General features: G+C 57.0%; 2 protein-coding genes across 9 annotated transcripts; one reads left to right on the forward strand and one right to left on the reverse strand.

Annotated features, from left to right (window-relative positions):
- Nucleotides 1-16: 16 nt before the first annotated feature.
- CCDC157 (coiled-coil domain containing 157) lies at nt 17-18,990 on the forward strand. Of its 7 annotated transcripts, XM_013063500.2 has the most exons (13): nt 17-289; nt 3,042-3,153; nt 5,599-5,857; nt 8,064-8,235; nt 8,943-9,221; nt 9,408-9,588; nt 10,280-10,357; nt 10,688-10,878; nt 12,089-12,265; nt 12,405-12,573; nt 13,657-13,796; nt 14,203-14,291; nt 14,381-18,990. In XM_013063500.2, exons 3-13 carry the CDS (start codon nt 5,610-5,612, stop codon nt 14,628-14,630), a joined length of 1,974 nt encoding a protein of 657 aa, XP_012918954.1. In that variant the 5' UTR covers nt 17-289; nt 3,042-3,153; nt 5,599-5,609; the 3' UTR covers nt 14,631-18,990. The 7 variants fall into 7 exon arrangements, 6 of the variants coding, with proteins under 6 accessions (XP_012918954.1, XP_012918951.1, XP_044919238.1 ...); XR_006601594.1 differs by having other exon boundaries at nt 8,943-9,588; nt 12,405-12,587; nt 14,381-14,434; XM_013063497.2 differs by having other exon boundaries at nt 3,042-3,171; nt 8,943-9,588.
- On the reverse strand, nt 16,308-23,281 carry RNF215 (ring finger protein 215). 2 transcript variants are annotated; one of them, XM_004766444.3, is made up of 9 exons: nt 22,900-23,281; nt 22,486-22,629; nt 21,981-22,052; nt 21,815-21,900; nt 21,237-21,393; nt 17,768-17,887; nt 17,548-17,691; nt 17,212-17,314; nt 16,308-17,120 (listed from the first exon to the last, which is right to left on the reverse strand). In XM_004766444.3, the coding sequence occupies exons 1-9, from the start codon at nt 23,182-23,184 to the stop codon at nt 17,098-17,100; spliced, it is 1,134 nt and encodes a 377-aa protein (XP_004766501.1). In that variant the 5' UTR covers nt 23,185-23,281; the 3' UTR covers nt 16,308-17,097. The 2 variants fall into 2 exon arrangements, with proteins under 2 accessions (XP_004766501.1, XP_004766503.1); XM_004766446.3 differs by lacking the exon at nt 17,768-17,887.
- Nucleotides 23,282-23,337: the final 56 nt, after the last annotated feature.

Raw genomic sequence — 23,337 nt, forward strand, 5'->3', positions numbered from 1 at the left:
AGGGGAGGCTGACGCACTTCCGGGACTGCCCCTTCTTCGTGATGCAACGTCCTGCCCCCTCCCTGGAGCTTTCTGCGCGAGACGCCGTTGCCATGGCAGCGCTCAAGGCACCCGGCTGGGATTTGTGGGGGATGCCCTGAGGCGCTGGCGCGCTGGCGGCAGTTCCAAGAGCCGACCAGACCGCAAGGGCTGAGGCTGCGACGCAGGAGACTGGGGAGACGTTCTATACCACTCGCCGGACGCTCTCCGCACACACCCCACGGCCCTGGCCCCCTTCTTTACTCCAAAGGTGGGTTCCTCTCTCCCTCCTATTGGCCGGTCATCTTGGAGAGCCCCTTCCCTTATAGCCTGCTTCCTCAAAGTCCCGCTTCCCTCCTCCCTTAAACTCCTCTTCTTTCGCTTCACGCCTACATCTTCTGAACCCCCTTTCCAAACCAAGTCCCAAGGCCTAATTCTCTTTTAGGACTGCCTTTTCTAGGGTCCACTCTCTGCCTTCCATAGGCTGGCCCCCAAACCCCGCGGACCGTCTCGAATCAAGACTTCTTAAAGCTCCATCCCTCACACCCAAAGATGCGTTCTTGCTGAGTACTTCCCTAGCTTCCCCGAGCTCACCTCGAATCCCGCCCTTCCCATTTCCTCTCCTGAGATCCTGTCCTCCTTGTTCCGTCTCCGCTCCATCCCAGCGCCGGACTGCAGGCCGGTTTTTAGCCCATGCCTGGATAGTTTGTTTCTTCACCTGTGAAATGGAGGCGGGATAGGAAGAGATGCCCTCCCAAGTGTCTTACCCCATCCCTCTTTTACACACACACACACACACACACACACACACACACCATAACTGGTTTATGTCGTTGTAATAACGTAGAATGATGATAGCTAGGATTTATTGAACATTTACAGTGGCCAGATCTTCTGCCAAACACTATATGCATTACATCTCTAATTTCTTTTTTTTTAAAGTTTTTCTTTATTAATTTGTCAGAGAGAGAGAGTATAAGCAGGGGGAGTGGCAGGCGGAGGGAAAAGCAGGCTCCCCACTAAGCAAGGACCCTGGACTCCATCCCAGGACCCCCATCCCAGGACTGGGGACTCCATCCCAGGATCCTGGGAAAATGACTTGAGCTTAACCGACTAATCCATCCAGGTTTCCCTACATCACTAATTTCTTAGAGCAATTTATTTACAGACGAGGACAGTGAAGTGCAGAGTTGGTGGCGTGAGAATCCAAACCCAGGCCATTCTTACTCCTCTACTAGTGCAGCTATTCCTTTGTCTTCACTCGGTCCCTTCATTGTCCCCCAGGAATCCAGGCATTAGCAGTCCCGAGTCAGAGGCTGACAACTGGGATATATAGATGGTTTCAGAATTTCCAAGTGTTAGGGCAGCTGGGGCACTGACCAGGAGGTAGGCATAATCTTTACCAGAGGAGAGAGTCCTAGGACTTAGAGTAAGAAGGGGCTTGCATGTTGAATGGGAGTGGAGGAAAGACTCCTGCCCTTCTCTGCAAGTCAGAAGTCCACCTTAAGCATGAGGGAACTGGGGAGACGGCAGAGTTAGTTCCTTCCATTGGTGATGGCCCAATTAGTGCCATCACCCATATGACCTCAGGAATAGTCAGGGCAGGGCTGGCAGCCTCAGGCTCACGATTCCACTCAAGAACCAGGAATTACAGAGAAAGCCCACGTCACGTGCTCCTTCACTTGCCACACACCAAAGTGGTTCTCAAAGCCCTGTTTATAATGGCAAATCCCAATATTCAGAAGAAATGACATAAGGTAACCTTGGATATTTTTCAAAGTTTTGTTTTCCTCTTCCATATTGCTGATGCTTTGGCATTTGTGGCTGCTTCTCAGAACCAGAATCTAACAGGAGTTGGATCTCAGAGGGCCCCAGATGGCAGCTGTAATTATCTGAGGCCAGTGTTTCTCAGTGTCTTCACAGATAAGCTCCCAAGTCCTAGGTGCTTTGCCACCTGAATATTCCTCCTCCCAGGACAGCACTGCTTGCTTGCTTGCTTGCTTGCTTTCCTCCCTCCCATTCCTGGAAGGAAAACCAAAATGTTTCAGTCTGTTATTCTCGTTGGTTTCTGCCTCATTCCTGGGGTATATAAAATCTCCCAGGTGGCAATATCTCGTGAGAGTCCATCGCTGCGGCAGAGTATGTGTGCGGGGATGTGGGCCTGGGTGTGTTTGTGAGTGTTGTAGGGTGGAGACTCGTTGCCCTGGGGGTGGAAATTTATCCCCAGTAGAGATCCTCAGAGGGAAATGGTGGCCTCTAGGGACAGGGCTCCACGGGTCTTTCTCTGTCCCTATTCTTGATGTAGTGCCCAGGATGCCAAAGGCATGCAATCACCATTTGCTTACCGAACACACAGGATCTGACCCTCTACACCTCCACTGTTCAGTACGGTGGCCAGCCATCCATGTGGTGGTGCATTTGAAAATGGTGACTGGTCCAAACTGAGATGTGCTGCAGGTGTCAAAGAGACTGGATTTCAAGACTGAATGTAGAGAAGACTGTAAAATAATTTTAATGGTGTTACGTTGATGTCATGTTGAAGTGATAGTATTTAGAGTTTATTAGGTTAAATAAAATATTTAATTAAAATGAATTTACCTGTTTCTTTTTACCTTTTTTATTTGGCTAGTAGAAAATTTAAAATCCCATGTGCAACTAGCATTATATTCCTTTTGGACAGTGCTGCCCTAGAAGCATCATGGCTTCAAGACAGAGCAGAGATGTTGGACTCAAGAACCCTAGCTCCCTGAGTGACCTTGGCTTCATCCCCTAATTTCCAGAGCCTCAGGTTCCTCATCTGTATAAAGGAGGCAGATTCAGGAAGTAGTGCACAGTAGGACCTGTGGTCAGAGCTTAGCACTATTAAAGCACCTCTGTGCTCAGGCTCAAAACAGGTGAGCCCACATGAGCTTTCCCTCACTTCAGCCCTCTGGCCCTCTCCTTCTGGTACAGCCTCCTCCCTGTCCCACCAGGAAACTTCCCTGAGATCACACTCACTCACTCTTGCTTTCATCCCTTCTCAGGGACTGAAGAGTGACTCCAGGCCAGCCCTGCACTGGAGACAGGAAACTAGGCATCTGGGTGAGCCTCTGACCTGAGTCCCAGAGCCCACAGACCAGACATCCAGCCTCACAGGCAGGTACCTTTGCAGAGGTGAGGACAGGGCCCAGTCCTCTGAGAGGCCTGAGAAGCCGGCTCAGTCTTCAGGAATCACCCCTTGGTGCCTTTGAGTGTCCCAGGACCTGTGGGCAGCAGCTGGCTCTCAAGTCCTTTCGCCCAGATGGCCCGATCATACCATAGCGAAAGACAGTCCATGTGCTTGCAGGGAGGCAGATTGCCAACTGCAAATAATTACTCAAATAATAATCAGTGCCAGTGTGGCGTATGCTGGGAGGGAAAAGCACAGAATGCTCAGAGGGGTGACAGGTGAACTCACCTGGCCTGGGGACATGCGTGAGCTGCGTTGTCTGAAAGAAGTGTGGGGAGGAAAAGGCACACTCTGGGTGAGAAGATGCTGGGGTGGGAACAGACCACACAGGGCCAGAGCCCAGGGAAGTATTCCAGTGTTTATACTATGAAAAGCCATTCAAGGGCTCGAAGCAGGGGGATGAGTTGCCTTTTAAATGATCATTCTGACCATATACAGATGGATGAGGTGGTGCTGGACAGAGGGATGAGGGTGGCCCCTCCGGGAGGCTGTGGCAGTGGTCTGGGGAGAAGAGGGAGCATGGAACAGCACGACGAACACAGTGGTGGGTTTTCAGTGTGGTCTGGACACAGGACTGGCAGACTTAGGTGCTTGGATAGGGGGTAGAGAAGGGAATCCGAGGAAGTGCCCAGTTGCACATAGTAGGGGCGCCCTTTTGTTACTGAGTGAGGTTGGGCTGGAAGTAGGTCAGAGGAAGAAAGATTCCTCCACCAGGCCTGGACTTGCTGAGGCTCAGGGAGATCAACCATAGCCTAAATACTGCCTAGGCAGCCTCCGCACTGTAGGGAGGAGCTGTGGTACAAGGAAGCACTTTCTGCAGCTGAGAAAGCCACAGAGAACAAGAGACCCTGCTGTGGGGTGGGGAGAGACCAGGGCTGCCCAGCTCTGAACAGAGAGAAGAGGGTCACACTGGCAAGGCCTGTGATGAGCCACTGGAGGGGTCAGGACAGTCATGCTTTTCCACCTTCTGAGTCAAGGACCAGGGGCCAATCATCCAAATCACTGGCTTCAGAGGTCCACGGACTCCAGAGATGGATGAGAAGCGCTCCGTGTGAGCTGCAGAGGGAAGAGGGGGAATACAGAAGGCAGGCAGTGGCTGCAGACAACGATGGTGTTTGCTGTTGTTACTGCTAATAACAGTAATCACCAAACTAATGGTCACTATTTCTCGAGAACTGTTACTCATGTCTTGCCATGCACCAAGCGCTTTACATGTGGATACTGTTAATGACCTCACAACCGCTCAGCCTGTTTGGGGATGGTGTCCCCATCTTACAGCTGAGACAGCTAGGGTTCATAGGGGTATAGTGACTTGCCTGAGGCCACATAGCCAGGAAAGGGCAGGACTGGAACTCTCTGCATTCACATATAATAGGGCCCCTGTCACCAGAGTGACAGATTTTCAGGTTTTCCTCCCTTACACCTTAAGACAAAGTTAAGGTATTTAAATTTTTTTGTGTGGGTTCTTTTCATTTCCCTGTTCAATTACTCAGTATTCACTTGCCAGTGAATGTCTACCATGGGCTAGGCCTTAGGCTTGCCATACTGGGGATACCACCTTGGCTAAAGTGAACTGAGGACCTGGCCTGGAGTGTGGAGGCCATTCCAGCAGAGAGGGATCAGGGTCCAGATGGGGGAAACCCAGAGAGATGATCTTGCCCAACCTGAAGAGTGCTCAGGGAAGGTTTCTTGGAGGAGGTGATATCCAGGAAGCCCAAAGGATGGGAGGAATTAGGCTGATGATGGGAATTGGATGGGGAAAACATGATTCAGACAGAGTGAACAGATGGGCCCAGGTTCAGAAATGAGTGCCTACACCTGAGCTGCTGGTGGAGCTGACTGGGGCTGAAATACAGAGTATGGGGTGGTGGTGTGGGGACCAGAGAGGGCTGCGGGGAGAACTGCGGCCAGAGGTGGCCTTTCTCCCTTAGGAGTCCTGAGGGGGCGTTGACCAGTGTGACCCGATCTGATCAGATATGGCCCAAATCTCTAGAGCTGAAGTGTATCATTGGAGGGGGCACCCCTGTGGCCCCGCCAGAGACAGCTGCAGTGGTCCAGGTGGGAGATAGTGGTGGCTGGGTAGGATCCAGCACTTCCTGTCATGCTGTAGCTACAACTCTCTCTTAGTTGACTTACGGAGCTGGGACTTGGGAGCGTGGACGTGGGGCAGGGGGATAAGTGGAATTCTGGGGAGGTCTCTTTACTACCCAGGTATTAAAGGGCCCATGGCCTGGGCCTGGGAAAGACTTTTTCCCAGGCTCTAGGTAGGGCTTTTGGCCTAGGACCCACTGGGCAGAGCAGGATTTTGGGAAGTTACCTCCAGCAGCAGCCACATGGTTCTGGCTAACAGGGATCCTCTCTGCTCACCCCAGGAGCCACGAGGATGGCCCACCTGCTGGGCAGCCAGTCCTGCATGGACAGTCTGCGTAAGGACCTTACCGACCTGCAGGGCGCCATCGTGGATGTGTTCTCTCGTGCCGGACCCGTGCGCTTCCCCTCCTGGAAGTTCCCTGATCGTGTGGCCTGCGACCTGGACATGGTGGCCCTGTTAGAGCATTATGACCACGTGCCAGGTGACCCCGAGTTCACGCAGCTGTCCCATGCTGTTCTGCTGGAGCTGGTCATCGACAGGTGAGGGCCTTGACCAAGCCCAGTGATCTTGGGGTGCTGGCATCTGCCCCTTAAATCAGTAAACCAGCCTCAGGATCCGCCCCTTCCGCCACCATCAGGGATCACATCAATATCAATAATCACCTTTAACTGCGCGCCTGTCAGGAGGCTGGCCAGCCCAAGGCCCTCACTGCGATCTCAGCTTCTGTCATGTGCTGTGCTTTCCCATCCTGTTCACCTTTGGGGAGCTGTGGGCCCCCCTCTTGCTCCCTGCAGCTGTGCAGCTCCGAGGGCCACCTCTCCAGCTTCCGTCGGCCACCTACTTAGGGCTTCTGTGCATCGGGGACACCACAGCTGCTGCTCAGAGTTTCCATCCCAGGCCCTTTGTCCTGGTTTCTTGAGAGCTATCGCATTGTCAATGTGGGTCACAAGGTCAGACACAGGATGTGTTTTTCCAGATTCTGGCCCTATTGGGAAGATTGCCTCGTAGCCCCGCCACTTCAACACTCTCGTTAAACTTAACATGGCCATCAGCTTTTCACTTCCTGAGGACCACCACCTGGCTCCCTGTGACCAAAACCGTACATGGACTGAAGTCATGGAGGCCTGATAGGCAAGAATAGTTTGGGGATGACTTGCCTGGGGATAAAGAAGCTAGTGTTAAAAAACAAAAAGAAGAAGAAGAAGAAGAAGCTAGGTTTACCACTTAGAGTCCTGGAGGCACACTCAGGATGAAAGTATTCTTTGGAACCCGTGAGAGGCTAAACATGTATAAGCACAGAACACACTTCCTTTTTTTTTTTTTTTAAGACTTTATTTATTTATTTGAGTGAGCGCACATGAACAGGGGAGGGGCTGGAGGACCTGAGGGAGAGGGAGAGGCATGCTCCCCCCTGGGCAGAAAGCCAAACATGGAGGGGGGACTCCATCCCAGGACCCCTAGGATCATGACCTGAGCCAAAGGCAGATGCCTAAGCAACTGAGCCAACCAGGTGCCCCAAATATACCTTCCTCCTCCCTTGCTTTTACCTATGTTATGCTATGCCATCTGCTAGGAACCCCCTGCACACCCCTTCCTGGTCTGGCCAAGCCCCACTCAGCCATCAAGGCCCAATCTTGCCACGCCCCTATAAAGCTGTTGCTGACATGTTTTCCCCACCCCTCTGTCAAGGCCATGCTCTGACTTCTTTCCAGGCATTTTCCCATCCCACCCCACCCCTAATGCTGCCCAACACTGTGGCAGGCACAGTTGTCCCCATTCACAGAGGAATACACCTCAGCTCAGAGAGGCAGTTGGTGTCTCCTCCTGCAAGGTTTTGCCTGCCCAAGATACCCCGTGGGTTTAGGATGACCCCTCTGCCCCCAAAACAAGGCAGGGTCACTTACCTGCTCAGTATGTTCTATAAATACAAGACCTCTTCCTTTAAAGTAGCTTGGTTCCGGGGCACCTGCGTGGCTCAGTGGGTTAAAGCCTCTGCTCAGGTCATGGTCTCAGGGTCCTAGGATCGAGCCCTGCATGGGGCTCTCTGCGCAGTTGGGAGCCTGCTTCCTCCTCTCTCTCTGCCTGACTCTCTGCCTACTTGTGATCTATGTCTGTCAAATAAATAAATAAAATCTTTAAAAAAAAAATAAAGTAGCTTGGTTCCCCTGCAAAATTCAAACTTGTCCTTCTAATGCCTGTCTTCCTTAGAGCAGCCCGACTCTAATTTTAAGCACTGAAGTTGGGATAGACCCCTAGCTATCTTCATGCCCCTGATGTCACAGAAGCAGCTTGCCCTGCAGGAGAAGACCCTGACTAGAATCCGGAAGCTGCAGGGTGCCCCTGGCCTGTGTGCTTGCCAGGCCCTTCCACTCAAGGGTCTCAGCCCTGTCCTCTGTAAGGAGAAGGCTCTGAGCTACCTGACGTAAGGCAGCCACCCACCCAGCACTCTCGGAGCACGCGCAATACAACTGAAGCGAGACCCAGTCTGCCAGAGCATCCCCGTGTGGTGGGGAACAGCCAGGCTGAAGTGCTGATAGCCAGGAGGCCCAGAAAAGGCCCCCACGTTCAGCCCTCAGGGAGGGCTTCCTGGAGGAAGTGACCCCTTGGATTGGGTTTGAAGCTGGTCCAGCAGAGCACGTTCTAAGGCCCTCAAGGTCCCCAGAGTCGGAGGCTGCTGGTTGTGGGGTGTACAGGCATGCTGGCACCAGGCTCTACCCTAGCTGACCCTGCCATCTCTGCCCACAGGCTCCTGCTGCTGCTTCAGAGCTGCACGAGCTACTTGGAGAACCTCAGTTCAGAGCAGACAGTGCCTGCTACCCGGGCTGTGGGGCCCTGCATGTCTGTGGGGCTCACGGTGCGACGCTTCTGGAACAGCCTGTTGAGGCTGCGCATGATCTACCAGCAGGCAGCCCCCCAGGTGGGTTAGTCACCCTCACACCTGTCTACCCTGCCCCAGTCCCAGCCTTGTGGCACACCATGTGGGCAAACCACCCAAATTCCTGAAGGAGATGGTGTCACTGTCTGGGCTCACACCACTCAGAGGAGATAGTGTCCCCTCCAGAGGCAGGCCTTGAGGGATCATGTCTGGGCTCCCAGGGTCTGCTGTTTATGCTGAGCCTACCCTGAGTCTCAGTTTGTTCATCTGTACAGTGGGAATAATAACAGTCTCTCCATCTCGGGGCATTGTTGGGTGATACTGTTAATGTTCGCCCCATTCGTTATGGCTTCTCCTATAATTTTCACAAATCCCTGTGAGAATGATCACCATCACCATATCGGGGAGGAATGGAAAACTGAGAGCAGCTATGGTGACACGAGAGCAAGCAGGTCCACTGGGCAAAATCTCCGGAACCAGCAGCTGTGGCTTCACTGTTAGACTCCTTGTCCCATGCACAGAACGGCACAGAGCCTGGGGGTTAGGGGGAACAACAGAGAGTTGGCCCAGGCTTGGTAATTTGAGGCAGTGAAGAAAGAAGGTTCTCTCTCCTACTCACGTTGGTGTCAGATATCTAATATCTAAGGGTCTGAACATCAGAAGAGGCTGTACAGAATACTCACCAGGAAACTGATCCCCTCCTGGGTCTGTCTCCTCCATCTGCTTTCCCTTTCTTTTCCTGACCACAGAAAAGAGTAAACCAAGGGGAGAACCTCACCTCCAAGCCCACCGCCAAGGGCGAGCCAGCCAGGAGCCCTGAGCTTGTGACTGCCAAGTTCCTCAAGCCCCCCTCCCCAACGCCACGCTTGTCCCAGACCTGCCAAGAGCCGGAGAGCCTCCCCATCAGAGTCTTCCCACAGTGTCCAGCCAGCACTGCCAAGAACAGCAGGAGTATTCACTCCCAGACGGTGGAGACAGCCCTTGTGCCCTGTGATGCATGCACCAGTGTCCAAAGCAGCCTGCGGGAGGTGGGTAAGGCGGTCATCAGCCTGTGTCAGAGCCAGAACCTGCCCTCGTCCTTAGGCCAGTTCCAGCAGCTGGTGCGGGACAGCATGGGCCTCAGGCCGCTGCCAGCCGCCACCATGGGCCACTGGGCAGCCGAGCAGAGCAAAGACCTGACACGCCTCACTAAGCACATGGGGGCCCTCACTCAGCTCGTCGGGCCGCTCAGAGCCCAGCTGGAGGAGGCCGAGGGACAGAAGGAAGGACTGCAAAAGCAGGTGGGCCAGCTGGAGCAGGCACTGCAGCAGGAGCAGGGGGAGCGGCAGCGACAGGCGGACGAGGCCACACAGCAACTGGCAGAATGGGAGTGCCACAGGCAGCAGCTGCTCACAGGTCTGTGCTGGGAAGCGGGGCCCTGAGCCCTGGGGCTCTGCCGCTGCCTTAGCACAGGCTCACTGGGAGGCAGACCCCGTTATAGGGCTGCAGGGACACGTCCGCTGGGGTGAAGAAACCCAGGCTGGGGAGTGGGGTCAGAGGATGGGCAGCTCTCCAATCTGGTTACCCTGCAGGCGGCCGGAGCTTCATCCCACCTGGGGAGCACTGGAGCTAGTGGTGTGGAATGCGTGCCTCAGAGTTGTCCCCTCAGAGGGCAAGGGGGCCGGGGCGTTCATCTCCTCACTCCCATGTGTCCCCAAAGGGGACTCCCTGGGGGAGCTGCTCTCTGGCTTCCATGAAAGCCACCAGACAGAGAGACAGCTAAGGCACTCACTAGGAGCAGGCCAGGGCCCACTGAGGTTGGGAGGCCAGCGGGATTTAGGCAGATCACTGTCCTTTCTGAGCCTGTCACCTCTGTAGAGGACACAGAGGCCCAGAGCAGTGCAGAGACCTGGCAGCCAGCCAATAGGAAACAGGAGGAAGAGGGGTCCAGGCCTCCCGGCCTCTCTGCAGAGCTCCAGTTGGCCCAGGCAGCCCCTCCATACAGCACTGCCTGTCATGACGCTGCAGGGTGCACTGGGCCTGAAGGCCCTGGCCAGGCCCATCGGAATCTCTCTCTCTCTCTTTCTCTCTCTCTCAACCGCTGTAGAAACAAGTGACCTCAAGACGAAGGTGGCCACCCTAGAGGGGGAGCTGAAGCAGCAACAGGAGGCCATGCAGGCCTTGGGTGAGGAGCCCCCTTGTGTGGCCCTGTACCCCATGTCCTGTGCCCAGTGGTGCTGCTAGATGAGCGGTACTGTCTCTGTCCCCTGGGCTTCTAGGAGCCCCAGGGATGGGCCCACCTGGCCACACTGAGTTGGGCTGCCACCACCTCCCACCCAGAGAGCACCTTCTGTTTTCACGGAAGGGTTCAGAGCAGCATTTTCTGGGACACTGAGGCCCAGAGACAGGCTGTGACCCCTTCCGCCCCACCTCAGGTCCCATCATGGGTCAGGGGCAGTGCGGAGACTCGCACCCAGGCTTCTCTGGCTCTACCCCTCCCCACTCAATCCTGCAGAGACGAAGGCACGGCAGTTTCAGGAGGAGGCTGAGCGCAGGGCAGAGGCCGAGAGGCAGGTGCAGCAGCTGGAGGATCAGGTGCAGCTGCTGGCCGGGCGGCTGGATGGGGCCAGCCAGCAGATCCGCTGGGCCAGCACCGAGCTGGACAAGGAGAAGGCCCGTGTTGACAGCATGGTCCGCCACCAGGAGGTGAGGATCGAGGGGTGTCTGTGACATAGGCTGCAGGAAGAGAGAGCCCCACTGGTTGGGGGGGTACCTGCCCAGCAACACACAGACCCAGGCTTTTGTTTTATCTTTATCAAGAACCTGAGCCTTCCCCTGGGCCCCCGGCACTGGGGAAACAGCGATCCAGGGACAGATGCAGCCAAAGGTGGCCTTGCTCTGGAGGAGCTCCCCGCCCAGCGAGGACAAACAGCTGGGTCACCACAGCTCTGCTGCCAGATGGCTAGGAGGTGCAGGGAAAGTGCTACAGGTGTCCACAGAGGGACAGTCACATCTGTGGGAATCCAGGATGGCTTCTGGGAAGGAATGGCCTTTGAACTGGATGCCAGGAGCTGGAGAGGAGTCCATCAATCAGAGAAAGGATAGGGATGACAAAGAGCGAGCCAAGGCCCAGGTTACAGCTGTGCCCTGGGCACAGGGGCCCTGCAGGAACCCTCAAGGGTAGGGCTGAGGGAGCAGGTGACCTGCCACCTGAAGTAGTTATGGCCCAGGCCGGGAAGGCCTTTCAGTCCCAAGCTGGTGTTTTCCTCAGTTCCCTGTGAACGGTCATGGTCACCAGGTATCAATGTGTGCTGTGGACAAGGGGCTAGGCCTCGGCCTCTGTAGCCCCCTTGTTCTTATTCCTCATCACCACAGTAGGAGGTGGACAGTCTCGTCGTCCCTATTTTATGGAGGAGGAGATTGGGGCTCAGGGAGATTATGGCAATTATGCAAAGCTTCGCAGCCAGCCGGAGCTAGAGCCCAGACTCGGAGCAGACCGGCACTGGCTTTTCCTGTATTGCACTCAGTGGGTGTCAGGAAAAGTGGATCCCAAGTGATATGGGCTGACGGGACACAGGAAACCTAAGGAGAAAAAGAGAATGTATTGCCCAGAATTCCTCCCCCAGTGGAGACTGTGACTGGAAAGAAGAGGGGACAAGATTGATAGTCAGTCCCTTGCTTTCCAAAGTGGCAGGGGTCTGCAAAGTGGGGGGCCTGGGCCTGACCGGGTGGGGGGGCCCAGTGGGATGTGCACCACTGGGCCCCTCTGCGCCTTCTGCTGCACACGCATGCACAGCCTCCCCTGTACACAGACAGGCACAAGGGGGCGCATCAGAGATACCAAGGCCTCTTCTGTCCCACGCTGAGCCTTGCCCCATGGGCCTCATGGCCTCCCTGCCTGCCCACCCTGCCTCAGTCCCTGCAGTCCAAACAGCGAGCCCTGCTACAGCAGCTGGACAACCTGGACCAAGAGCGTGAGGAGCTTCGGGGCAGCCTGGATGAGGCCGAGGCCCAGCGGGCCCAGGTGGAGGAGCAGCTGCAGAGCTTACAGAGCGAGAGGGAGCAGGGGCAGAGCCAGCTCCTGGCCCAGCAGGTGGGAGCCGGCAGGGTAAGGGTGCCGATGGCTCCCAGACATGGGCCTGTCCCATGTCTGGACTGGTGGGGAGAGGGGTTGTCCCCAGGGGAGCTGGGAGCCATTTGTTGCATAAGGCTTGAGCCTCCCCCTGCCCCAGGAGCTGCTGCAGAGCCTGCAACAGGAGAACCAAGGCCTGGAGCAGGCCACGACGGATCTGCGGCTGACCATATCAGAGCTGGAACGTGAGCTCACAGAGCTGAGGGAGCGGGAGCGGCTGCTGGTGGCCTTCCCAGACCTGCACAGACCCATCGAGGCCCAGATCCCAAGTAGGGGCCCAGAGGTGCTGACCAGGGCGTACTGGGGCCTGGACAGGGAGCTGAGGGCTCACCTGGGCAAGACACTGGAGTCTGCAGCTCCCTGGCCTGCAGTGTGGTCCCTACTGAGTCCCCAGGACACGGAAGGCGCTTCGTGTGTTAGCCACTCTGTAGATGGGGACACAGAAGCCCCGAGGCAAGGAGACTGCCCACTGTCCGCATGCTGAATCCTCGTGCAGGTCTAACCACCTCTGTAACCACCTCATGTGCTCTTCACCATGTCACATGCCAGTCCTTGCTCAACATCCTGGTGTCCCCCGTCCTGGTGTCTCCCCAAACCACAGCATGGGGCCAGCTCCATGGGCACCGCCCCAGCTTTCCAGTGTCCAGTGTCATGCCCCCCATGCCCTAGGAGTACTAGGTACCCATCTCAGCAGAGAACTGGATGCCAGGCAACCTAGGTTCTTTGAGGCCCTCAGCCCTCATCCCTGGGGGGGTGAATCCATTTGCAGGGCTGTCGGGTAGAGTGACGTAATTTAGCTTGGTCATACTAAGTCATTGGTCCTGTGCGCAGCGGGCCAGGGCCTTCCATTGTCTTTTGATCCACCCCATAAGATGGGTAACAGCCCTTTCACAAGCCACAAGACCGAGAAACACAGCAGGCAGCAACTTGCTTAGGTTCAGAGTCAGAAAGCAAGCATCCATCTCCCCAGTGGTGGGAAAGAACGTGCTTGCTGAGTTCTGTGACTCATACACAAGAGCTGGCTGCGTGGCCTGAGACAGCTTGCTGTCTCTCTGAAAACAAGCGGCTTTGGAAGGGATTCACTCTTACCCAGTTACAGCATCTTCAGTGAGCCTGAGGTCCCAGTGAGCTTGCCGTGGTCACCTCCCAGCAGGGAGGGGGTGGGAAACCGGGACAGGACCTCAGGAGAAGGATGATGAGGTCGGGGGTGGGAGGAGGTAGAGCACGGGCCCTGCTCGGCTCCCCTGTGCTCGCCAGGCCACCAACCTAAGGTACACCCCAGCTAGCGTGTGTGCCCTCGGCACCAGGGTCAGCCCTGGCAGGGGGAGATAACAGATGGTATATCCCTGCAGGCTCCAGCAATGTTACTGATGACATGGAGAGGCAGATACAGGCCAACGACATCCGCATCCAGGTCCTGCAGGAGGAGAATGGGCGGCTCCAGTCTATGCTGTCCAAAATCCGGGAGGTAGCCCAGCAGGGAAGCCTGAAGGTGAGCAGCCTGGCTCCCCAACCTGAGAGGGCCGGCTCTTGGGGACTTGGGGGAGGCCCCTGACCCAGCAGGTCTTCAGACCCTACCCTGGGAACCTACCCAAAGCCTGCATCATCACATGTGGTTTCCATGTTTCAAGCAGGCGTGAGAATGGTACGGTGCCTTTCCATTTTCCCCTTCTAGCTCTTGTTCACTTTAAGGACAACCAGGAATCTTGTCAGAAAGCCAAACTTCTCACATTTAACTGCAGCTGGGGTGGCCCTGGAGGGCTTCCCAAACCCTGCACCTGAGAGGAGGGGGCTGATGGTATGGGTTTCAGCCCTCCCTTCTCCTCCATGGCAAGAACACCCTTGCTGAAGGGTGCAGAGAGATTTCCAGGGCCTTTCTGAATTTGCTTTCTTTGCAGCTGATTCCACAGGACCAGCTTTGGGCCCCTCCCAGCAAAGGAATCCAGGGAACAGTGCCCCCAGCCCAGGCCCAGAATGCTTCTCCAGGGTGAGTAAGGCTTTGAGGGAGGTGGGGAAGATGGGGGTGGGTTGGTCCTCCTCACTCACGGGAGATCTTGTCATCTGGTCCTCCCTCAGGCTCCTGGGCAGGCGGCACCTGCCTAGCAGCAGGACAGCCAGCGTGGGCAGGACCCTCCCATGCCAGCTCCGGGAATCCCCACCTCAGCAGTCCTGCGGTCGGCCCGGCAGGTCCTCCCTGGAGGACATGACCCACTCAACCAACTGTGCTCAGAACCCCATCCGGGCCTTGGCCAGGCTGAGGAGGAGACTGTCACCAGGCCAGAGCCAGGCCAGCCCTGCATACCAGCCCCAGGAGCGGCCCATGTAGCCTGCCGTGTGGTGGGGCTGGAGGGCAGGTGGCTGGCAACCCGTTCCATGTAATAAAGCCCCGGCCATCTGCCCACAGCACCCTTGGCCTCACAGCACTGGCTGAGTCAGAGGCAGAGTCCTTCCTCCCCCATTCTGGGTGGGGACCACTGAGTCCCCAGCCATGTAGGTCGTCTGCTGGCAGAGGCCTAGCACACTGTCCTGACAGGACAGTGGGAAAAGAGGGTACACAAAGGACAGCAAGAAGCTTTAGCACCTGGGCCAGGTGAAAGGTAGTCTTTTGATCCCCAGAGCAAGCACAAAAGGTTGACAGACTCAGTGACCCTACCCATGGAGCATAGTAGGGTCAGGGTAGGGGTAGGTCAGGGAAGGAGAGCAGCTGCCAAGGTAAGCCTGGTGAGGAAGGAGTCAGAGAAGGGGTTCCTGGCTCTAGGTTCCTCCTACCCCCAGCTCTGAACCCAGGATGGGGACATTAAGGACCCAAAAAAGTCAGTTATCCTTTTTACTAAGAAACTATTCACCTTCAGGAAATGTGAGTCAAAAGGATTTCTCTAAATCTGGGAGGTTGGATCCCTAGAAGGCAGGGCAAGGCCTCACCTAACCCGACAGCAGGACCCTCAGCAAGCCCTAGATTTCCCAGGCCTGTCTCTTGGGCCCTGACACTCATGCCACCCAGCCATGCCGGGCCCACAGTCCAGTTCTCTCCACGAAGCCTCCAGCCTGCCCTGGGTCACCTCAGCAGTGAAGGACAGGCTCTAAGGCCTTGCTGAGGACTTCTCAGGGTGGGCACTCCCAGCTTCCTGTGACATCTTCCCCAGGCGAGGAGGCCAGCAGGGAGAGTGCCTCAGTTTACAAGAAAGGTCAAGAGGGGCCATGTGTGTAGCTAAATGGGCATGGCCGCTACCTGCCCAACTCCAGCTTCTGTGGAGCCTGGCGTTGTGGAGGGAGGCTGGGATGCCCTGGCCCTTACGGGCGAAAGCCAGCCCTTGGGGTGGGGTCTCTGAGGCAAGACACGTGGGTCCAAGTCCAGGGTAGGACCAATCACAGCTCATCTCCCCTCTGCTCACAGTTCTGGCGGTCAGGAGTTCAGGCCCTGTATCTGGGTTTTCTGTTCAGAATCTTAGAAGACTCAAGTCAAAGTATCTGCCAGGTTACATTCTTTTCTGACAGCTCTGGGAAAGGACCCACTCCCAGGCTCCTTCTGACCGCTGGCAGAACTCCGATCCTTGCAGCTGTAGGACTAAGGTCCATCTCCCCGATAGCTGCTGTCAGCAGGGGCCACTCTTAGCACTCGGAAGCTGTCTGCCTTCCTTGCCACGTGGCCCCCTCCATCTTCAAGTCAGCAACAGAGAATTTCTCACACACTGAATGCCCTTCTTGCTTCAACTTTCTGACTTCCTATTCTTCCACCGGGCCAGTGAAAACTCTCTGCTTCTAATGGGCTCTCATGGTTAGGTCAGACCCTCTTGGATACTTTCCCTATCTTAAGATCAACCCTGCCATATAACCTCATCATGGGGGTAAAATCTATTACACTCCCCATTGCAGGTTTACAACAAGGCATGTCCATGAGGGCTGGGGGCAGGGTATCTTGAAGCCTGTCTTAGAATCCCCCCTCACAGGCAGCAGAGCCTAAGGCGACTTTTCTGTCTTAAGACCTCCACACAAATATGATCTCTTTATGTTAAAATATATCCATGTTTATTTCAGTATTAAACCTCCCCTACCCCAAGTCTTAAAAAACCCAGCTGCCCCTAAAAGATGCACCACGTTTATCCTGCAGCTCAAGTACTCTGGTCAGCAACCCGTAGCCTGGCCAAGCAGCACAGGACTGGATGGCTTCTGAGGCCTCTGATCCCAGCCAGGCCTGGGGAGGGAGTCCAGCTGGACAGGCAGCACTTGCTGCTCCTTGTGTCCAAGGGCTGAGGGTGCTATCAGTTGAACATCATAGCCTTGACCAAGATGTGTCCTGAAAGACAGGCCAGGATGCCCCCAAGGCCAGATAGCTCCTCTCACAACCCAGCGCTCAATAAATAAGCACACAACTCGACCAGCCACCACAGCCTCAGTCCCCAGGGATGCCCCGACAGGCAGGTCAGAGAGGCACCAAAGCCCTGGGACCAGCTGCGCTGCCCCATCTGCTTCTTCCCCCAGGCCCCTAGCCAGGGTCCCAGGAGCTGCCTGCGAGGAGGGCAGACACAGACATTCCAGGATGGTAGAAGAAGGGCCCCAAGGTGGCTTCTCTTGAGTTGGCAGGTCCAGACCCTGCATCCTCGGACTGGGGAGTGTGGTCCCTCCTTCCCAGAATGAATACGATGGGGTGCCTGGCCCCTCAGCAGGGGAGGCCCCTGTCCTTCCTCCCACCGGCTTCCTGTCCATCCTGCGGTTCTGTTCCGGGAGCCCAGGCCTAGGGCCAGGGTGCAGGTGGGAGGGTCCTTTGCCCACATGCAGAGACCCAGCTTGGGCAGCTAATCGTCTGAGTAGCGGTTTCCTGCATGGGAGCAAGAAAACACCGGGAGGGAGGTGTCAGGTGGGGAGCGAGCAGGGAGGGCTGGCCAAGGGCCCCCACCCCTGGTGCTTACCCAGGACATTGAATTTGCATAGCGGGCAAGTCTGCTGGAGCATCAGCCAGGGGTCCACGCAGTCTCGGTGAAATTCATGCTTGCAGGGCAGCACCCGGAGCCACTGCAGGGTGTGGGGGGAGACTTCAGACCACAGGCCTCCACATGGGGATGCCTGGCCCCCACCTGCATGGGGGAACTGAAACTCCTGCAGCCTGTCACCACCCTCCCCACCCCCTAGTGGGTGCTTTCCTAGTTAGAGTAGGAGCTGGTGGGATAAAGGCCTGGTAGGAATGGTTCTGGGGGGTCTCGGAGCAGTGAGGGACATCACAGGTCAGCCTCTGCCCATGGCACTACCTGCTTATTGCAGAAGTAGTCCAAACACACGGCACAGGTCTCAGCACCTGGTTCTGGGGGACCCTGGGCTGCGCGGCCCAGACGGCAGCGCCGGGTCTTCAGGGATGCCAGTCTCCGCAGCACGCGGAGCTTGAGCAGATCCACCTGGTGGGGGAGGGCAGGCACAGTCAGGCGGGCCTCACGCTGGGGGCACCAGGGCTTCCAGGGGGCCGGCTCTCACCTGGCCTCCGGGTTCCTGCTGGCTTTGCCTGGCTGCCTGCCGCTGGGCCTGGACCACGAGGCCTGTGCACAGGAGCATGGCCACCAGCAGGATGGCATTCCACAGCTGCTGCAGGGGCTTCTGGGCAGGGGAGCAGAGTGTCAGGAAGGCTGGGGCTGCTCTACGCTCTTCCCCCAGTGAGTCCACTCCGAAGACCAGGCAGGTAAGGTCCATTGGCAGCGTGTCCCTGCAGGTTCCTGACTTCCTCTTCTGAAGCCTGCGTGCCTCCCATCTGTGCCCCCAGGGTCAGTCCCCGCTGTCTATACAGCTCCTCGTCCAGCTGCTGAGGGGACCCACCTCTGCCCCCAGACCGTCTCCTGGGAAAAAAGCTTTTGCATTCTTGGAAGCTTCTCTCTGGCAGCCTCACAGACTCCCCAGCCTAGGACCCTAACACTTTCCCACCCTCATGCCTACCCCACACTTCTCCTGGTCTACTTTCTTAGGTGCCATCACCCACCCACTTCCGTCTGAGCCGAGCATTCACGTGGTCCCCTGTGGTTTTGCTCTTTGGGGGCCCGTGCACCCCTCCCCTCCATCCCACTCCTCTGCCCTTTGGGGGCCCTGCTCCAGCCTCACCAGCCCACTTCCTACAGTGACAAGGATCTCACCTGCAAACCTGATCACCCAGGACCCCTGCTTGCCCCCCTTCCCTGCAACATCCCCGCCCTCAGGAGAGACCCTGAACTCTTCAAGCAGCCATCTGGCAAGGCCCTATATCGCCCACCCCCTGTCCTTTCAGGGTCCCATGCTCCGTGTCCTTTCTTGTGTTCCCAGTTCTTCCTCACCCCTTCCCTGGGCTAATGCCTTTGGATGCCCCCTGCTCCTGAGCTCTCCCCAACCCCCAGCCCTTCCCACACTCTTTACTGTGTGTTTCCTTGTCGCTGCCTTCGGTGGTCCTCAGGCTCCCACTGCGGGGAAGGAACCACATCAGCCCTGCCCTTGGCCCTTGAGAGGGCCCCTCAGAACCTCAGAGTTCCTGGGCTGGGGATGGGGGGCATGCTCTGACCTTGACTTAACTACCCCTACTCCCTCCCCAGAGCAGTGTGGCAGCTGGGCTTTGACTATAGGAAATGATGTGGCACAGTAAGCAAAACCCAGCCGGCTCACCCAAACAGGCGCACCGGCTCTCAGGGTCTCTGCACATGTCACGACTAATAAATGCATTCATTTAAAAGCTTTCTGCATTCCTGGTAGCTTTCTGCCATCGTGTTCTTCCCTGGCCAACAACGAAGCTCAACTACCATCGTGTTACAAGGGAGAGGGGCCAAGAAGTGACTGGCTCTTAAGAGAAGAGTACTCCAGACGAGGCTGGGTGCTGCTGGTGTCACAAATCAAGAGATGACCGTGAGCCCCAGCTGCCTGTTCCTCACCCTCTCTCCTCTGGTCTCTGGACCCCCATCTTTCCTGAGGAGTGGGAGAAGGTAGTACCTCCTACTGCAGGAAGCTCTTCCCCAAGCCCCCAGGCCGAGCTCAGATGCTTCTGTTGTGTCCTGGAGGGCCTGTCCCCCCTCCCCTGCTCAGTGCTGACCCCGGTAGAGTGACCGCCATGGCCTTTTTCCTCGCCATTTGGGGACCCAGAAGCCCAGGGCCAGAACTGCCCTGCCTTTGTGGCCTGGGCTGTGCGGAGCCAGGCGGACATGGGGCAGGACTGAGTGGCCACTGTAGTGTGAGCTCACCAGGGCAGAACCTGGAGCTTTGAGATCTGGAGCAGCCTGGGGCACTGCGTGGGCACAGGGCATGGCCAGCTTGGGACCCTGCTGCAGGCCAGAGACCCAGTCCTCTCAGGCTCAGCACATCTATGGGACCCCCAGGTGAGCAGATAGGGAGGGGATCCCTCTGACCTTTCCGGTGCACAGGTGCTGTAGTTCTGGGTTCAGACTCACCAGCATGGTGACCTGGCCCTAGGGCTGGGGCCGAGAGCTGGCCCCAGCCACCCTTAGGCCACCTTGACGTCTATCATGGCTATCATGGCTATCATGGCTACCCAGCACTTGACAGGCTCAGCTCTGCCCCCTGTACCAGACAGACTGACCTGCACACTGCAGGCATTCCCACTCCCAGGCCCCTTCCCCAGCCCGCTCTTCCCCGGGCTCCAGGCTTTCTGCAGGCCCATCCCCTCTCATCCGACAGTCCCTCACCAAATGCCTGCCCCACCCAGACGTCTGGGTGGGCTGCCCTCCAGGGGAAGACCCAGTGCAGCTCCCTCTTCTTCCAGAAAGCCCTTCTGTTCCCCTAGTCCCACTGCCCCCTCCCTTCACACAACTGTGGGTCAGTTCCTGCTGCTTGAATAGGAATGAGCACATGATGTCCAGGCTGAATTGCTGAGGCCTTTTCATGGGAGAGTTCCTTCCCTGCTTGTTTTTGAGCCCCTTCAGGACAGTGCCTGGGTCCCATAGGTTTTCTGGACCCTCCACAACCCTTCTCACTGAGCCCTACGTGTCCTACAACCTCAAAGATTATCTGATGACTGCTAATTTATTCCATCATTTATAACAAACACATTCAGAGAGTAGGAGCTGCCCACCTGCTCTGTGCCCACTGTGAACTTCATGCACACACAACACCCTGACGATCCTATGACCATGTCCTGTCCTTGTTCACAAAGGAGGAACATGAGGCTATAGAGGTTAAACACTCAACCTGAGATCCCTCAGCTAAGGCTGCAAGTCTGCCTCACACAGCCCAATCCCACTGACACCCCCGCCCCCCGAGGCTGCCCACCAGGAGACCAGGACATGCCTGCCCTGACAGAGCATCTGTCCACAGATGCTTGTGGACAAAATACCTTCGAACCTTCTCAATGCCCAGCATTGAGAAATCCAGAGACTAGTAAGACATAGCCCCAGACTTCAGGAAACAAAGTCACATTCCCAACACTTAGAGACTTCGGACTGTCCTGAGAACACTACAAAGGGCCTGACAAAGGACGACTTCAAAGACGGAGAGAGGAATGGTGAGCTGAGGCTGCAAGGGAAGCTTTCCAAAGAAGGCAAGCAGACAGGGATGTATGGAGACAGAGAAAAAGAGTGTCCATGCCTGCAGCCAAGCACAGACAAGGCCTAGTGGCAGGAGGCTAGGGCATGTGTGAAGACCAGTAAATGGCATAGGGTGAGCGTATAAGGAAGAGACTAGGGGAAAAAAAAAAAAAAAGATAAGTGAGTGAACAGGAGAGCTGTGAAAGCCAGGCTAAGGAGTCTGAACTTTATTCTGCAGGCAATGGGGAGCCAAAGAGGGCTTCTGAGCGGGAGAGTAACATAGCCATAGTAACTAACACTGATTATGCACTGAGCACCCACATCAATGAGCACTCATTTCAGCCCTGGGAGGTGGAAGAAGTGGTCCTGGCCAGCAAGGTGAGGAGAGGCCACAGGATCTGAGACAAGGCACATGTGCAGCCATACCCGAGCCTGCTGCACCCCCAGGTACCCACCTGCTCCTGGGCCCGACTGCCTCCCAGGCACACCAAGTCCTGCCATCCTCCGTAGCCATCCTTGGAGAGGCCACAGGTGGTCCACAGGGTCAGCTTCCACTCGATGTTGGCTGACAGTGACTCTCCACTAGTGATCTCGGCTGTGGCCTGAGTTCTCCTGGGAGGGAAAGCCACAGAGGGGCCAGAGAGAAGGGCTTTTGGCAGGAGATGACCCACCCGCCCCAGCCTTGTAGGAAAAAGATCCTCCCACGTATCATCCCACAGCCTTTCTGCTTTTGGCCCCCAAGCCTCTTCTGGTTATTGGTTCTTCCATTTCTCACATCAGCCAGACCAGGGAGGCCTGCAAGTCTTGGAAAGAACCTGTCAATCAGGAATCCAGCTTCCTCCTTCCTGAAACCAATTCCCCTCGGCCCCTAGAGCTGCCTCTTTGCTCCAGTCCCCTCACCCATTTTTCAGACCAGACTACAGCCTGAAGGTTAACAGGAAAAGCCCTGGTCCTGAGACCATGGCAGATTCAGGGACCCCCTCAGCACCGAGGTTCGCAAGCCCAGTCCTTTGGAGCCCAAAACCCAACTCACTGCAGCAGTGTCTCCAACAGCTTGGTGACATTGGAAGAGTAATGGAGGACAATCACTGGCCTGAGCAGAAGCTGCGATATATCTAGCTGGAGATGGATAGACAAGGTCAGCCGGTGTTGGTCCCCTCCTCCCTGGCCTGCATACCCCCACGCCTGAACCAGTTTACCTCTCGGACCACGTTGTGGTTCAAGATGAGGAGGAGCAGGGCAGAGGCTCCCAGGAAGAGTGCCCTCCGCATCTGTGAGGGACACAGATAGAAGCGAGCTGACCCCTGCCCACACATCTGTCTCACTACCCATGACCACAGTTCTTAGCTCCTGGTTCTGCAAAGTTTTCCTCCGGATAGATCAGCTGTACATTCCTTCCCCCAGATGTCCTGAGGATCCAAACAATTATGTGCCTTCCCTGGTCCTAGTAGGACAGGCCTGCCCACCAACTCTCAGCAGGAACTCCTCATCTGATACTCTCAGAGCCTGGTGGAGCTTCCTGACTCTGGCCACCTCCCATCTCCCTGCTTTCATTCCATACTGTCTCAATTTTCCAAACTCAGGTCCCTCACCTCACCCAGGCCCCAGGTTTCTCTGCAAGCTCCTTAGGGGCCCACCTAGTAGTCTGGCTCTGGCCTTGAAACCCCTTCCTCCAGACCCCTTCCCCACATACACCCCCTGCACCTGCTGGACCAGGGCCTTGGGATAGGCCTGGGGACCGCTGCCCTGACTCTCCTGGTGCAACTGGGCCGCCTGCTCCTTGCCCACGTATGCCACTGCAATCCAGCCTTCTACGGGTACCTCCTGCTCAGCATCCACGATGTCCATCTGTGGGGTAAGGGACCACAGGCAGAAGGAGGAAGGGGAGGAAGGGGGGTTGGACACACAGGCGATGTAAGGTCAGGGTTTGAGAGCGAGTTTGAAGGGAAGGGCATCTGGATCTCAGGTTTTGGAAGCCGGGGTTTGAGGCCTGGGCAACGTGGGGAGAGGGCGTTGGGAGCCTAGGGCTTGGTCCAGGATAAAGGCCGGATCTGGGTGCGGGATCTACGGCGGGGCGGGGCGGGGCGGGCCGGGACCAGATGGCTCGGCTGCGCTCACCAGCAGCAGGCGGCCGCCCAGCGCGGGTGCGGGGTCGACCTCGGGGCCAATCCTGACGCCCTCCAGGACCAGCGCGTCCTGCCGCGGCAGCCTCACGTCCACTCGTACGGCGCGGGCCCCGCCCCGCCCCGCCCCGGCCTCAGGCTCGCTGCAGTCCGCCGCGGCCCCGGGTCCCGCCAGGCCCAGCCAGAGCGGCAGCAGGGGCAGCAGCAGCAGCAGTGGCGAAGGCGGCGGCGGAGGAGGCGGCGGGGGCGACCTCAGCGGAGGGCGAGCAGCGGGGCCCATGACTGGACCCGGCGAGCAGACGAGACACGGGTGCCAGGGGTACCGGCGCTCCCGGGAGCGTAGGGAGCGGGGCCGCGGCCGGACGGGGCGGGGCGCCGGGAGGGGCGGGGCCGGGGCCGGACGGGGCGGGGCGCCGGGAAGGCGGGGCGTCCT

This window comes from Mustela putorius, unplaced genomic scaffold (genome assembly GCF_011764305.1).
Source record: "Mustela putorius furo isolate JIRA1106 unplaced genomic scaffold, ASM1176430v1.1 tig00000081_pilon_pilon_pilon, whole genome shotgun sequence".
Taxonomy (NCBI): domain Eukaryota; kingdom Metazoa; phylum Chordata; class Mammalia; order Carnivora; family Mustelidae; genus Mustela; species Mustela putorius.

Coding starts and splice junctions, on each gene's coding strand:
- CCDC157 (XM_013063497.2), top strand. CDS start 5,610: ATGGCCCACCTGCTGGGCAGCCAGTCCTGCATGGACAGTCTGCGTAAG. Junction 8,236..8,942: donor ACCAGCAGGCAGCCCCCCAG/GTGGGTTAGTCA, acceptor TCCTGACCACAG/AAAAGAGTAAACCAAGGGGA. Junction 10,879..12,088: donor GCATGGTCCGCCACCAGGAG/GTGAGGATCGAG, acceptor ACCCTGCCTCAG/TCCCTGCAGTCCAAACAGCG.
- RNF215 (XM_004766444.3), bottom strand. CDS start 23,184: ATGGGCCCCGCTGCTCGCCCTCCGCTGAGGTCGCCCCCGCCGCCTCCT. Junction 21,901..21,980: donor ACCACAACGTGGTCCGAGAG/GTAAACTGGTTC, acceptor ATCCATCTCCAG/CTAGATATATCGCAGCTTCT. Junction 21,394..21,814: donor CTGTTGGAGACACTGCTGCA/GTGAGTTGGGTT, acceptor TTTCCCTCCCAG/GAGAACTCAGGCCACAGCCG.